The sequence below is a fragment of the Vipera ursinii genome (assembly GCF_947247035.1).
Source record: "Vipera ursinii genome assembly, chromosome: 17".
NCBI lineage: Eukaryota > Metazoa > Chordata > Lepidosauria > Squamata > Viperidae > Vipera > Vipera ursinii.
The window spans coordinates 4,956,212-4,971,326 of NC_139530.1; the positions used below are offsets into that span (position 1 = coordinate 4,956,212).

Here is a 15,115-nt window from a genome sequence, read left to right on the forward strand (position 1 = left end):
TTGGTGGAGCAGTGGGCTAATGCCTCCTTAAGTAACACCAGCTGCCTGCAATTAGTGCAGGTTCGAGTCCCACCAGGCTCAAGATTGACTCAGCCTTCCATCCTTCCAAGGTAGGTAAAATGAGGACCCAAATTGTTGGGGGCAATTAAGCTGACTTTGTAATAATGCCGCTCGGGGGGGGTGTGAAAGCCCTAATAAGCAGGCATCTACATAGAATGAAGGCTACTGCTAAGCTTGTAAGCCGCCCTGAGTCTTCGGAGAAGGGCAGGATATAAATGGGATTAAAAAAAAAAGGTTCTCCCATTTAACGCTGACCGGACTTGGGAGACCAAGTAAGGGACAAGGATCCCTCTTATTCCCGTGGGCACGTAGTCGGGGGTCTCGGCTAAATTCTTCGCTACTCCTCCTCGCTAACGCGTAACCTTCCCTTGCTGACGCCCAACTTCTGCAGCTGCAGCTATTTCTTGGGGAAGCCAGCGACGGGAGGGAACGGGGAGGGGAGGGGAAGAAGGCTTGCAAAACTGGCCCACTAGACAGGTGCTCTCACCATTTGCTGATGGGAAGCGTACTGGATGGATCAGTAAAGCTTCGTTAATTAGGTTCATACTGGGTTTCTGTTTATTCGCTCTTTGGAACGAACCCAACCCGCGGCTCCCTCGGTCAGCAAAACCCCACCCAGCCATGGGTCGGAAGAGTTGCGCGAGGGTGCGCCCCTTCCCCGGGCAACTGCGGCAGCCGAGAATCAGGTCCCGGCCCCAGCCTGCCCACCAGCGACAAAGGCTCCTGCTGCTGTAAGGCAGATGGCGATGGCCCGAGCCACTGGCTGCTGCCTAAGGACAGAGCGGGCCGTCCCTAAGCCAAGCGCCTTGCCCGTTGTTCCCTGGATTACCAGGCCAGGGCAAGGGGGCAGAGCGGCAGGGCCTCCCCAGTGTGGCTCTCAGGGCTGCAACCAGACACACCTGGAGAAGCCAAGGGGCTCAAGAGGGCTCACCTGGTCTCCCCCTGGCCCAGAACTGCGGACAGCAGCCTCGGGTGAATCTGGCTGAGGACCGAAGTCTAGCGTGCCCTCTGCAGGGGACGTCCCCCACCCCCCCCCAGCCCTGATGCAGCGCAAGGCCGGCGCCACGTCAACCATGGCCTGCGAGGAGTCTCGGCTCCTTCGGCAGGGGAGGGAGGGAGGGAGGGGAGAGGAAATGGAGGCTGAAGGGCCCGCCCCCCCGGGTGGGGACGGGGAGGGGGCAGCAAGAAGGCTTACCCCTATCGGCAGATTTCTCATCTGTGGGTGAGACGAGACCAACAAAGGGCATGCTGGGGTGCCACACCGAGTGCCGGAGGGGAGTCCGGGTGGGGGCTGCACTTTGCAGGCCTGAAGGAACGAAGGAAGGAGGGGAGCCACTCAGCCCAGGCAGCCAGACCAGGGAAGATAATTTGGGGGGAAGGGGGGGGGAAAGAAATTCTGTGGCCCCTGGACAGCCAGCTGATTCCCTGCGCAGCCACTGCCCTCCCCGCTCGTTTTCCAGGCCGCCTTTGGACCAAACTCCGAGGAGCAAAAGCAGAGACAGCAGAAGGAGTGGCACTTTGGGAAGGCATCGGGGGGGGGGGGGGTGGAGGGAGGTCCGAGCTTCGGAGGGAGGGAAAGAAGAGCAGAGTGGAGCGGAGCGCTGGGGAACCAGGCGGAGGAGAAAAGCAAGGAAGAGAAAGAGCAGAGCCAAACCTCTCCCTGGGTGCCGGCCGGGGCCCTGGCTGAGCAGGCGCAGAGCAGGAGGCCGAGGAGCAATGCAAAGCAAAGGTGGGGCTGACTTACAGCGCTGCCCCGCGCACCGGAGACCGGTCTTCCGAAATCAGCAAAGGCCGGGGTGAAGTCCGGACCCCGGGCCAAGATCCGAGAGTCCAACGTTCGAAGAGGCAGTTTGGGCTGGTTCATCTGCGTGGGCGGAAAAGAGAGGGAGGGATGATGCAGGGCAGGGAGGTGACCCCCACCCCCTCCCTTCTCGGCTGCTGGGCCTTCAGTCCAGCCCTCCTTGATCTCCTGTTCAGGGGCTGAAAGACAGAAAAATGGAAGGAGGGGGACGGGGTGGGTGGGGTGATCCACTCCTCTAGTGCCCAACTGACTCACAGGCTGCTGACCTTATCAAGGACGACGTCGCTGATTGGCGGGAGCCCCTCCGGCTTCTGGATGCAGGCAGGCATGAACTGGAACTCGAGCAGGAAGTCCCGGTCGTACTGCCTCTTCCCTTCGGTGTCCGGAGGCTTCCCTGGTTCTGTAGCGGCAGAAACGTTGCTCTCGCAGCCAAGCTTACCTCTCGGGAGTGGGCAGCTGGGCGAAAGCGGGCAACCAGACCATCCCAGGCTGCCCTGAAGTTTCCCTCCCCCCACTTCAAAGAGGCTAATAGAGTGGCAAGGGGAGCTTCCGTCCCGTGCCTGGCTGACCATGGCTACTTTGGGGCCAATGACCATTACGGCGATACAACTGGGGAAACGGGCTCGGAGACCGTGCACCTAACACGCCGTTCGGTTCCCGACGGAGGGATGCGGCAACGGAGCTATTCCGGAATCCCCTGGGTCCCTCTGAAAGGGTGAAACAGCCCCCCCACCTCCTGAAATTCTGACTTTCTTCTGGAAGGAGAGGGGTGGAGCAGCAGGCAAAGTAGCTGGGGGCCAGGTGTCTCTAACAGCCCTCCTCGTCTTCCCCCTCTGCGACCACAGCAGGCCTGGCCCTCGAAAGCTAATCCCCCCCTGGCCCATCAGGCACATCCCACTTCTGGATCCTGGCCCTGCAGGAGGCAGGCTGTCCCCCGCTCGGACCTTTCCCCGCTTCCCCAAGAGAGAGGCTCTCTCTCTTTGGACCATCCTTTCCATTCCCCATTCCTGTGAGGTTGGCGGCAAGGGGTTCTACCATGTGTGTGTGTGTGTGTATGTGTGTGTGTGTGTTCCCTTCTCTGAGCTCAGAGACCAGGCCGGCGAGAGAGGCTACCTGGCTTGTGCCGGCAGACGGGGACTTCGCTGGTGCTCTCCGCGCAGCCTCCTTCCCGCTCGGAAACCTCCTCGGCCCCGTTGCGGAGAGACGCTCCTTCCTGCTCGCCGTTCTCTTCCGCCGTCGTTGTCGCAGCAGCAGCAGCAGCATTGACTACTGCCAGGTCGGACGGAGAGGCCCTGCCGAGACTGCCGGCCTCTGGCTTGGTTTCGGGGATCCGCTCCCCTTCGAGGGCCGCCTCTTCTGCCTGAGGCTGAAGCAAGAGGCCAGGCCGCGTTACCACACACACACCCTCTTTGACCCACTAGCCTCTCCCCCTCCCCCAAACCCACCCCAGTTGAGCACAGATGGCACCCACGGAGGGCCCTCCAGGCACAACAGGCCACTGTGGGGAAGAGGACCCTCACCTCCTCAGGCCCCGCCTCCAGCCCTTCCTCGGCCGCCTGGCTCTCTTCTTTTGGTTTCTTCCACGTCTTTGGTGCAGCTGCAACTGTCGGGGCTACCAAGCAGATGGAGAAGAGGTCACTGCCCAGCCCCCAAAGCAGGTCTGGCGGAGGGAGACTCTTGCTGAGCCCTGCCCCATTCCCCCACCCCATTCTCCCAGGAGGGAAAGGCCCAGCCTCGCGCACGCTGACCCACCTCCTCCCAGGCCTCTCTTGGCGCTCAAGTCCTGGAAGTCGTTCTCCTCCTCCTCCTCCTCTTCCTCCTCCTCCTCCTCCTCTTCTTCCGGCCGGCCATCCACCTCCGGTTCGTCTTTCGCTTCGGGAGCGTCTTCGCTGCTCAGAGTCAGTTCGGGGGGCTCCTCTCTGTCCAAGCCCCCCTGGAGGGCGGGGGGAGCACCACCCCCCGGCAGGAGAGGAGGGGAAGGCGAGCAGGGAGGAGACGGGGGAAGACAGGGGCCCGGAGCCACCGGCAGGGCAAGGGGAGAGTGGGGGGGCCTCGGAGGCGGCGAGGGAGGGCTGGGAAGAAGAGCCACGGAGGTGGCGGCGGCAGTAGCAGCAGCCGGCGGCGCGAATTCCACCTCCGGTTCTTGACTCGCCACTTGCAGGGCTGGCGGCCCAGCTTCCTTCGCTCCGCCCGGTTCCGGGACGCCGTCGTCCAGCGTTAGCCTTTCGGGAAGCCCGTTGAGTTCATTAATGAGATTAGCACTAGGAGTCTGGCGCAGGTCGCTGGGGGCTATCCTAGAGGGCTCCCGGCATCTCTCCGGGTCGGCCTCCTCCTCCTCCTCCGCCAGGGGGCAGCTGGGCAATTCCAGGCCGGGCCCAGCCCTGGCCGGCGGAGGAGCCTCCCGTGGCGGGGAAGAAGCCAGTTCGCAGCCCTCCTGCGAGCCGGATGCAAGCGGCGACCTGCTGGGGGGCACGACCGCAAGAGAGGGGGCTCCGGCAGGACCAGGAGGCTCCGAGGAGGTCTCTGGGCAGGGGGGGGTGGTCTCCGCAGCCAGGCCCGCTTGCTCTTTCCTCTCTCCACTCGGCTCTGGTCTGAGGGCAGGGGAAGGAGATTTTAATACTGGATCTGTTTTAGGCTTCTCTTCTGGGGAAAAGGAGAAAGGCAGAATTACAAGAGCCCAGCCCTGCCAGAGCCGACGGACGCTGCCCCCCCCCCCTCTCCCCTGCAAGGCCCACCGGCTGCAGCTCTCCTCGGCGTGCCTCTCTGCCAAAGCCCGCAAGAGGGGAACCCCACAGAAATGCCCCACGATTCGTTTCAACCTCGGGCAGGCCAAGCCTGAAGGGATGGGCCACGATGCAAAGCCCCCAATTTTTTCACAGCCAGGGGTAGCGCCCCCCCGCCCCCGAGAGTCGCTGGACAGAGGCAGGAGGAAGAGTTTGCTGCTTTGGGGGTGGGGGCACGGCTGTTCTGAAGCCACGGCACCCTTGCAGGTTGGGGGCTCCTCGCTGGGCCAAACGGGGGCCCGGCTAAGCTGCCCTTTCCCTCTGGGCTTTGAAACTTCAGTCAACCAACAAGCCAATCATTTCAGGAAGGAGCGTTTGCCACCCACGTTTGAAAGACAAGGGAAGGTGGATCCAACAGTCGGGAGGTGGGAGAGAGGGGGGTGGGGAGGGCCAGGCTGGTCAAACAACATGGTGAGGAGATGGTCCTGGTGGGGATATAGCAGCACGAAGCAGCGTCTATGGTATTCGATTTCCTTGCGGCACTTTCAAAACAAAGTAAGTAAACCACCCTTTTATCTTCCGGGAGAAGACCGGGCATGTGTGGCACGTGTAGTATTAGCGACGGACAGAAATGAACGTTAAAATTTAAACCAGGAAACCAAGGGGGACCAAGTCCTATATGCCCCTACACACACACACACACACACACACACACACATACAAACACACAAATCCCATCCTCTCTGCACTCCTTCCGGATGGAAGCCTGGGAGCAGCTCAGCAGGGCTGGGGCTACGTCGAAGCAGGGCCCCGGAAGGGTGGGGTGGGGGCGCAAAGGGGCACGTTTCGGACCAGCTCTCCCAAGAGCAGGGTCCAGCTCAGGTTTGGGTGCTGAAAAAAAGGCCTTGGGGACATGGCTGGGGCAGCGGCCTGTCCCGACCGTTGGATTTCGGCTTCCCTGCGTCCTTTGGGGTCTTTGCAGACGTCGGCTGCTCGGATGGGGCTTGAGACAAACAATTCCCCTCTTGTCCTCTGGCAAGCCAGAGGGTGGCTCAGCCTCTCCTCTGCCCCCAAAGATCCTGGCCGGGGTGGGGGGGGACACACGAGACCCACCTCTCTCTCCAACCAGGACGAGCCGTCCATCCACCCACCTTGCTTGAGGCCGCCCGTCGCCGCGCTGGGGCCGCTGGCCGGGAGGGGAGAGTTCTCCACAGTCCCGCAGACCACCGGGCTGTGCTCAGGGGCCTGGCTGGGCAGCTGCTGCTGAGATGGGAAGTACAAAAAAGGGTGATAACAATGAGCGTGCGAACAGAAAGACTAGCCGAAGCCGAACGCAAGCCAGCAAAGCAGGAAAAAGAAGGGAGGGAAGAGACAGGTGAGAAAAAAACAACAATATAATTTGGGGAGGGGGTGGGGGTGGGAAAGGAAGAGAACAAAACCGTAATGTACGTGGTGGAGAGAGAAAAAAAGGCACGCGAGGAGGGAGGGACGGAGTAAAGCGGCGGAAGAACGAAGTGGGAAGAGAAAGATGGTTACTATCGCCAACGTCGAAGACAACAGGGGCACAGTTCTCCATGCATCTTGCGCCCCCCATCCCACCCCGGGCAATGAGCCGGGGATCCTGGGTTAGGGGAAAGCCCACCCACCCCACCCCACCCCATCCTTCTAAGCTCCCAGAGCTCAACAGACAGGCCAATTCCCTAGGGCACTGGCTTCCCCTGACGAAGCCCCCGTGGAGTTTCTCCGCCCTTCATCCAAAGATCCTGACCCACTGGATGGGGGTAGGAATGGGGGAGACAGGGGGCTGCCCGCCACCGATGCCGCGGCCGATGGCCGTAGGGTGGATCCCTGCAGGCCGAAGCCATTGCGGCTGTCCTGTTTGTTCGGTTCTGGGTTCAGATTCGGGCAGGGCAGCTCCGTTAGAAATCCTGAGCTTTTCTCTCCAGACCCACAAGGGCCCAGAAGACAGGCTGCACATGTCTCTACAGGACAAAGAACCGCAGGCAGTCCTCGCTTAGTGGCCGTTCGATGTTAGGTCACTGGAAAAAGGGAACTTATGACTGTTTTTTGCACTCACGACCTGTGTGGTCATGGGATCCAACCTGGCCACTGGGCGACTGGCTCATATTTACAACGGGGGCAGCGTCCCGGGGGTGGTGGTGGTGGTGCGGCTCACATGATCACCGTTTGCAACCTTCTGACAAGCAGAGTCACAATGGGGGAGCCGTGTTCCCTTAAGCGGCCGTGTGACTAATTTAACAACTGCCGTGATTCGCATAACAACAGAAACGTCGTCTCGCTCAGCAACAGAAACGTTGGGCTCAAGTGTGGCTGTTAAGTCGAGGACAACCCGTGGTGCAGACCCTCTTTCTCTCTTTGGGGCAGCTGAGGCACAACCGCAGCTACTACAAAGATGCTCCAAGCACATGTTTTGCAATGTGGATTCCTCTGGAGAAAGGACCCCCGGGGGGGGGGGGCGGCGGGCTGGTTACCTGAGGAGGTGTAGGGGTAGAGGTGGGCCGGACCGCAGGAGGCGTGGGGTTCCTGCTCCCTCCGCCAGACATAATTTCTTCTGTTATGTCTTTGCCCCCTTGATTCGGATCCCGGATGCGGATCTGGCACACAAAGGCAAGGAAGCCGCTGAGCTCTCTTCTCTACTCAGATCTTCCGACCTGCTTCGGTACTCTTGACTATACCCAGGCAACGGAGATCAGACGAAGCCGCCCTCCGATGCCCTCCTGGGGCCAACCGAAGAGCTAAAACACCCAGCCAGTCCCTGAGCCAGCCAAAGGGCTTCCCGAAGCCATCCCTGTGACCTACTGGACGTCGCCCCTCGGGGACGCTGCATCCAGCAACCTGGCTGGGGAACCACTCCAGCCGTGGGAAGCCCCCCACCCTCTGCGGAGAGCGCTTACCGTCTTCTTCTCCCGCTTGGTGGGCGGGAGGGGCTGCTGTTGGGGGGTAGGCACTATGATGGGTGTCGACTGATACACCGGCTGACTCGGATAGAAAGGGGCTCCTGGAACGAAGGAAGGGGGGGAGGGGAAAGGCCCGTCTGGCTGGGGCTGAACGCAGCCACTTGAGCCCCCTTTTTCGGGTCAGCCAACCTTCCCCAAGCCAGGAGCCATTCAGACACCCTTCAGGAGCTCTGGGATGAACCCCCACCCCCTTGAGGCTGGACAGATGTAACAGGGGTGGGGTGGGGTAAAGGGACCAAAAGCAGCCTATTTCACTTAGGAACATCTTACCGTAGGCATTGGGGAATTCTCCAGGCCCCGGTCCCGGATAGAAGGGGCCGGGCCCTGGGGGCTGAACGGGATACTGTTGTGGAGGCCCCACGTAAGGAGGACCGCTGTGTCGATACTGTGGAAGGAGGAGGACACAACAGAAAGGGCTGGGTGAGAAAGGAGCAACACACACTCTCTCCAGGGGGGGGGGGGAATACAAAGCAGGCCTCTGGCTGGAAAGTGGCAGCAGCCTAGAGGGAGGGTGGGCATTCCACCTGCTGAGCCTGTGGGAAAGCTCTGCCTTCCTCCAACCCCCCCCCCCCCCATAGTCTTCGTCCTCCAGAAGCAGCCCTGAAAAACCAGGCAGGACCACAGAGGGCTCGCGATGCCCGCCGGGCGAAGCCACCCAGCGCAACTGCCACTGTTTTTCCGAGGGTGGCACACCCAGCCCTCTCCCAGCCAAAGCTTACAAACTGGCCAATGTTATCAAGGACAGGGAAGTGGAGGAAGCCCACAACAAAGCCGCCCCTCCCCGTCCCCCCCCCGGAACAGCAGCAGCAACCCCCCCTTACCTGTGGGATACAGTACTGGGGCCCCTGAGGCATCGGATAGGGCATCGGGAGGTGGTTGACCATCATGATGTGCTGATTGGTCTGATAGACCGCCGTGGGGGTTTGTGCACCCGGGCGGAGGGAGGGGCTGCTGTTCTGGATCGTGGCTCGAGGGGGCTGGATTTGAGGCCTCTGGAAAAACTGGGGGGAGGCAAGCGAGGAACCCGTTGGGTTAGTAGACCATCGGCACCAGAAAAGGCGGAAAGCTAGGCAGCCCTCGCTTAAGAAGACCCACGTCCCTGGAGCAGCGGGACCGAGGCGGGACCCGGACCGAACCTTCTTGGTGCAAACAGGCCCACAGGATTCCCCGCACGGGGCCTTCTCTGAGGTTACCTTGCGGAAGTCTTCTTTTAAAAAAATAAAAAGATAAAAAGGGGGCAACCTGGCTTTAAATTATCCCCATCCCCAAGACCATCAACTGGGGGGGAGGGGGGCAAAGAGCTCTGGTAAGGTAGCCTTTTTTGACGGGTGTAGACTCTGTCTCGGGTGCAAAGTCCAGGATGGGGTGTCAAGCGTCAACCGTCACGGAGGGGGGACCGAGAGACAGTCGGGCCATGCAGAGCCGGTAGGGGAAAAAAGTTACCTGGATCGGTCTGAATCCTCCCTTCAACAACGAAGCAGCAGGAAATAAAAAGAAAGACCGGTGGAACAGCTGACAGGTCAGGAGGGAGGGGCCAGCATGCAAGGGAGGACCCTGGCCCAATCGGCCTGGCCAGCTAACCTCCGCGGCACCCAGGAGAACACCCTGGATGGAGCTGCCTGCGCACCAGGCGCCCACGGGATCTGTCCCGAGAGGAGCCAATCGGCAACCTCCTGCGGGCGCTCTTTCCTGCTGCCTTGGGGGAGCCCAGAGCGCACAGCAGAAAGGAGAGCTAACGGGCACCCACAAACATCGGATGGGCACTCCCAGCCCAAACGGGGGCCAGCCTGGGACACGCACCAGTTCCCCACTTCATCTCATTTGGAGAAGCAGAGCAGGGTTCATCCCCGCCGGAGGGTGGATGGGACAGGAGCCATAAAAACCAGCATTCCTGGGACTCACTCCCCAAGACCACCACCACTCACACCTGCCCTGCTGGTCAGGACTAATTGAGAATTGCTGGGAAACTGCCCGGCAAAACCCCAGAGCAAGCCAGTGGTAAATCATCTGCCCAAAGAGGGCAGGTGGTGGGGTGTTTGTGGTGTATCTTTTAATCCCCTAAAGTCCGATTGGATCCAGCCAGCTTCTCCTTTTGCTGCCTTCCCTTGGGAAGGCTGCCCTGCCCAGGCCAGGAGAGAAAGCTGGGGCACCTGGCTGCGCCTGGAAAGCTCTGCTCCGCTTCGTGGAAACCCAGAAGCAGAACCCCTTCCCTCACCTCGCCTCCACCTGTAGGGCCGACTAATACGTGGGGAAAGAACAGGGAGGGAGGGGGGGAACCATCCCCTTGCTGTCCCCAACGTGACAAGGCCAGGCCAGCGTCTCCACACTCAGCAGCTCGCCGAAAAAGGGGCTGACGGATTGGGATGGGCAAAGCAGAAGCCAACGGAGAGATCTGGCAGATCTCAGCCAGTGGGGAAGCCGCCCTCCGAGCAAACAGTGGGTTTTAGGCTCCCCCCTCCCTCTTTCTGTCACCCATAACCATTCCGTTCTTTCACACACACACACACACGCACGCACACCCCTCCCCACGGTTGCTTCTTAACAGCTTGGCGTGGCGCCCCGAGGTGCAAAGGGCTCCTGCTAGTTGCCTGTCAGGGATTTGGAGGAGGAGGCAGCTTAGCACAAACGTCGCATGTGGTCAGACGCCACCGCCAAAGCACGGAAGGGCAACGAGCAAAAGGCTCTGGGGAAGACCACGAAACCGGGAGGATGGGGGGGGCGTGTCCCCCACAAACATTCAGCCAGTATCGATCAAACCAACCCAGAGTTTATGGGCATTTGTTGGGTGTGTGTGTGGGGGAATGACAAGATGATCACACAAGCGCTGTGACGCCACGTGCTTGCGTCGGAGGTTGGACACAAGCCATTTGTCGGATGACCTCACTGCCCCAAAAGCCAGTGCTTTGGCCTCGCAGGGACTGACAGGGATCCTGGCGGCAGCGTTGGGCGTCTTCCATTACGGCCAGCACTTGGGCAGGGGGCCACCTCTGACCCTCACAGCAAAACCCTCCCCCCACCAAAACAAAAAACAAAAAACCCCGGGAAAGTCGTAACAAGGCTCTGAACTTCAGCTCGTGATCCATTTTCAGCTCGCATCCAGTTCTGGGACCAAGCCACCTCGAACTGCTTCTAGCTACTTTTTTGTTTCATGGTGCGCATGAAGATCGAAAGGCGCCTTGCGCCGTTTTGCACAGTAACCTCTACGTATAATTAATCGAGCGCATAAACGAGAGATGCGAGATGCCTCCTGTCGGATGCTGCCTGCTACTTAGGGTGCCGGCAAGGAGCCCCCAGCGGTCGGCCTTTCTAACAGCTACTTCCCTATCTATCCAGATCTGCGACGCTCCACCCGCCTGGGCTCAGCCGGGATAGCTCCAACGTGCAACAGCCCGAAACGTCCTTTCCTAGACCTCAAGGGCACAGAAAGGGGGGGGTTACAGACAGGGGGGGGGAGGAGAAGCCCCTGTGGACTCTCTCTCATCCACACCAGGAATTCAGCAAAACGGCAACCCCGACGCTCCTTGGTGGCACCCGTGGAGCCCCAATATTGTTAAGTAGAAAGAGGCTACCGCAGCCAAATCGTGCCGCGTCTCACAATCGTCACCACCACCCCTTTTTTTTTTGAGTTCTCGCACGAGACTCACAGATGCTCACGTCTGGGCCAGAACACCAGCATCATGTGATAATTTGGCTTATCAGGTTTTGTGTGTGTGTGTGTGGGTGGGGTCTTGGCTACGAGAGGCCAGGGCCTGCTTTCCTAACTGCAATTCAGCGGCCCCAGCTGCAGCTCTTCTTCTGTATTAGACCTCCTCCTCCTCACACTACCACCAACCCCATCCGCAGGGACACGAAAGGGGAAGAACAGAAGGGCAGCTTGTTACAAGTGGTCGTGGGTAGGGGGTCAGTCTCCCCTGCTCCCCAGGCTACAGGGAGAACTACAAACCCCACCCTACCCCACCCTATCTTCTCGAAGGGAATTAGTAGCTGTTAGAAAGTGGAGCCGGCCCTTCCCGAAGAGCATCCTTCAGAATTTGCAGGAGGAGGAGGAGGAAGAGGGCCGGCTAGCTAGCCAGCCGGAACGCCCCCCCCCCCCCGCTGCCCCAGATCCCGCAACCAGGCTGTGTAGCAGAGGGAGAAAAGAGGGGGAGGGGGGCAAGGAAGGTACTGTACCTGGTGGTGGGCAGGTCGAGGCCCGGCTGCGAACTGAGGAGAAGCGGGAGAAACACAAACACACACACACACAAAAAAAGGGAAGGCACAGAGAGTCAGAAACACAACAAAAGGCCAACGTGTCACACTCTATGCAAATGAAACCCATGAGGGGGTGGGGTGGGGTGGGGGGTGCGTAAATGAAGAGATGAGGAAATAAAAGAGCACTGGGAGGAAGCGCAGCTGCAGCACACAGAGGGAGGGGCACAGCGACCCCAGCTGACCCCAGGGGTGAACCGGTGGCCAGGACAAGGGCGCTGCCCCTTGCTCCCGAGAGGCAGCCCTGGGAAAGCCCACCCCCCACTAGTGCATTGGGGTGGGGTGGGGCAATTGGGCTGAGTGTTCCCAAGGGAGGGGGGTCCAGAGCAACAGCCGGGAACTGAAAGTGGAGGAAGGGGGGGGGAGAAGCAGCCCAGTGTTCTGCCCTGCCAGCTTTAATAGCCCAGCCTTTCGGTCGGGCGGCCGCCCACCCAAAGAGCAACCGTCTTTCCTTCCAGCCCCCCCATCGTGAATCACAGGAGTCCTCATCTCCAGCACCACCTCGGCACAAAAGGCTGGCCGTGAAAAGCCGGGAGTTGACAAGTCAAGGTCTCCCTTCACCCTCCTCGCCCTTCCCTCGTTTCTCCCCCCCCCCTTTTTTTGCACTCTTAAATCTTTCTGACTGCCTCTTTTTATTGTTCTGCCAAATGGGCCGACCCACCGACCGACCGGCAGGGGGTACGGATGCTTGCTCGAAATAAATCCATAGAGTAGCTGCAGGCAGGACGGTTGGAGAAAGATGACCTCCTCCTATTTTCTCAAACCCCCCCCAAAAAAACCGGCTTGTACGAATGCAAACAAAAACGGCCGACGGCCCAAATCCTATCCAGGAGCCCGAAGAGGAGCGCACAAAAACGGGACGGGCGAGTGCCAGCAGAAAGATCTTTTGGTTCCCTGGAATGGGGGGGGGGGACTCTGAAGCCGCCAGCCTTCCCCGGCCCCTCTCTCCAACCAAGGTCACCCCTGGCCTCCCCCTCTTTCCTCTCCAGAGGAATATTCAAGACAAGCCGAGTCCTCTCCAGCCAAATTGCAGGGCGGACACGCCCCCCCCGCCCGTCCCTCTTTGCAAAACATTTGGGGAAACTCGAGGACGCTAAGCTACCCCAAAAAAGCACTCCAACGCCAAACTTTTAGGGAAAGAAACAAGCTAGCCTAATTTCCTGCTGGCTGCCGTCAGCTACTGGCCGACGTCTTCCTCCGGAGCTGTAAGCAACAGAACAAACTGTAGTCACTCGTGGCTCAGAGACTTTTCGGGGGTTCGTTTCCTGGGGGGGGGAGGAGCCTATCGGGCTCCCAGTGTCGCCCACTGGAGGCTGGAGTGTGGTTGGGAAGGGGAAACCCACCCACCCCCCGCCTCCCATGCTTAAGGGAAGCCCCGCAATTGGGAACTGCCCTTCGCACGCCCAGCTGGGTGGTTTGGCAACTCCTCCGGTCAAGTTGCCGTAAAAAGCAACCCAAAGCGGTTAGGCCCGGCCTCCCTTTTGCCTCGTGGCAGCTGGCACACGTGGCGAGAGGCGGGTTTGGATGCGCCTGGGAAGGTGGCAAAGCCAGCTGGTGCAGTCGGGGGGGGGGGAGGCGCTAGAGCTGCTCCCCCAGGCTCCGAAGGGCAAAGAAAATGGGGTCCCCATGGGCACAGAAGCCCGTGCTGCTGCCCTTTGTTACCCAACAGGGAAATGGACACAAGGCCACCAGCTGTGACCCCGCCAGCCCCTCAGCACCCCTCCCCCAGGACCGGGCGGGATTCGGGGTTCGGGGGGGGGGGAAAGGAATGAGAAACCAATGCAACCAAGCCCAGAACAAAATGCGAGAGGGATTGGAGAGCAGCCGAAATTGCATTTGTTTTGGACTTGCGCAAGGGTGGGGATGGGAGAATGAAATGTTAAGTGTGAGCAATTTTTAGTCATGGGGTGGCAATGAGAGGCAGGAGATGGCACCAATAATAATAATAATAATAATAATAAAGAATTGCACACAGGATAATATTTTTAGGGGGGGGGGAAGAATTGTTCGTGACCACAGGAAAAAAAAAAAAATGACTGACGGCTTCTAGGCCGTTTCTACCCCGTTCTCTTCTGCCCGGGGGGGGGGGGGTGCCCGATCCAATTTGCCTCAAATCGGCCGGGGCGATTCAATGCCCGTCCTCGCCCAGGGCTAGAAAACGCCGCGGGCCTTTCCTGCGGGGCGGTCGGTCTTGGGATTGAGTTGGCAGCCCTGCCTCCGGGTCTCCTTGCCTTGGAACAGTTCACGTAGCCGGAGCCTGGCCAGGTATCCGGAGACCCAACCTGGGCCCGACGTTAAAAACACGGCTCCTTTGCCCAAAAGGGGGGAAGGAGAAAAACAAAAAAAACAAAACACATAAAAACAAAAACCACAACACCAGGGCTTTTCTGTAGATCAGTCGACAATCGGGGAGGAAACGGAAAAAAAAAAAAGGGGGGGGGGCGACCGAATGGAAGCAGTGCCGTGGGCACGACTGTCTGGGAGAAAGGAGTTAAGTACAGTTTGTCGTATTGCTTACAAAGTAGTATTTTATCCAGCCTCTTCCCGCCAAGGACCTGTAAGCCGGACACTGTTCCAAAACCTTCCTCCGCTTCCAAGGGCCGAGGGAGGGGATGGGCACTGCTCGGCCGGGCTGTCAAGAAAACCGATTTAAGAGAGGTGCTCCCCGAGGCAGGTCAGACTCTAGCCAGCCGTCCTTAGTCTTGCTCGACGCCGCATCCTCCTTCTCCTCCGAAGAAACTGGCTCGCCAGAGATCACAACTGGGGTCTGGCTGAGGAAGCCCCTACCTCAAAGCCAGAACAGGCAGCTGGAAACCAAAGGCCTGCCCCTACTCCTCTGTCCCACGGCTGCTCAAGGCGCCGGGTGGAGGGGGAGTGACGAGTAAGGGCAGAGGATGGCTATCACCACAGCTAACCGTCTTTTTTAATTTTATTTTATTTTATGAAAGGCACACGCCCATACGGTTCTCTCCCCCCCCCCCACCCACCAGCCTCGTGGTGCAAAAAAGGGCCAGGATCACCAGGACATCCAATCTGGGGCAAGGGAGATGGCCACAAGCTCCTCTGGCAGCAGACCCCCCTCCACACCTTTTGGCAAAGTTCCCACAGGTGCTGAGCGAGAATTCGTAAGGGGGGAAAAAGAGGGACGTACGTGTGTGTGTGTGTGTTGCATTTACGCTGCAGTGTTAACAACGGGGGTCACACGAGAGACGGGGGGTGGGGGTCAGAAATACACAGAGCCCAAGTCTTTTTTCCCCCTTCTCCCCAACGGCGGTGAAGCAAGGACTCCTCCGACAGCAGCAGCC

The 15,115-nt window shown here is 59.6% G+C and overlaps 1 protein-coding gene across 18 annotated transcripts in view; it reads right to left on the reverse strand.

Annotated features, from left to right (window-relative positions):
- Positions 1 to 15,115, reverse strand: part of EIF4G3 (eukaryotic translation initiation factor 4 gamma 3) — a 48,409-nt gene that overhangs the window by 10,980 nt on the left and 22,314 nt on the right. For 6 of the 18 annotated variants that reach the window (XR_014494010.1, XM_083375756.1, XM_083375761.1 and 3 more), the window contains 13 exons: positions 11,733 to 11,765; positions 9,006 to 9,026; positions 8,384 to 8,563; positions 7,833 to 7,947; positions 7,500 to 7,603; positions 7,077 to 7,199; positions 5,736 to 5,847; positions 3,614 to 4,504; positions 3,382 to 3,473; positions 2,975 to 3,227; positions 2,128 to 2,261; positions 1,805 to 1,924; positions 1,256 to 1,366 (listed from right to left, as the gene is read on the reverse strand). Coding sequence is in view for 17 of the 18 variants with exons in the window: in XM_083375756.1 (XP_083231882.1) it covers positions 1,256 to 1,366; positions 1,805 to 1,924; positions 2,128 to 2,261; positions 2,975 to 3,227; positions 3,382 to 3,473; positions 3,614 to 4,504; positions 5,736 to 5,847; positions 7,077 to 7,199; positions 7,500 to 7,603; positions 7,833 to 7,947; positions 8,384 to 8,563; positions 9,006 to 9,026; positions 11,733 to 11,765 (2,289 nt within the window). In the remaining variant the exon portion in view is untranslated. The remainder of the gene's footprint in view (positions 1 to 1,255; positions 1,367 to 1,804; positions 1,925 to 2,127; positions 2,262 to 2,974; positions 3,228 to 3,381; positions 3,474 to 3,613; positions 4,505 to 5,735; positions 5,848 to 7,076; positions 7,200 to 7,499; positions 7,604 to 7,832; positions 7,948 to 8,383; positions 8,564 to 9,005; positions 9,027 to 11,732; positions 11,766 to 15,115) is intronic. The other 12 variants (XM_083375750.1, XM_083375754.1, XM_083375747.1 and 9 more) reach the window with 9 other exon arrangements.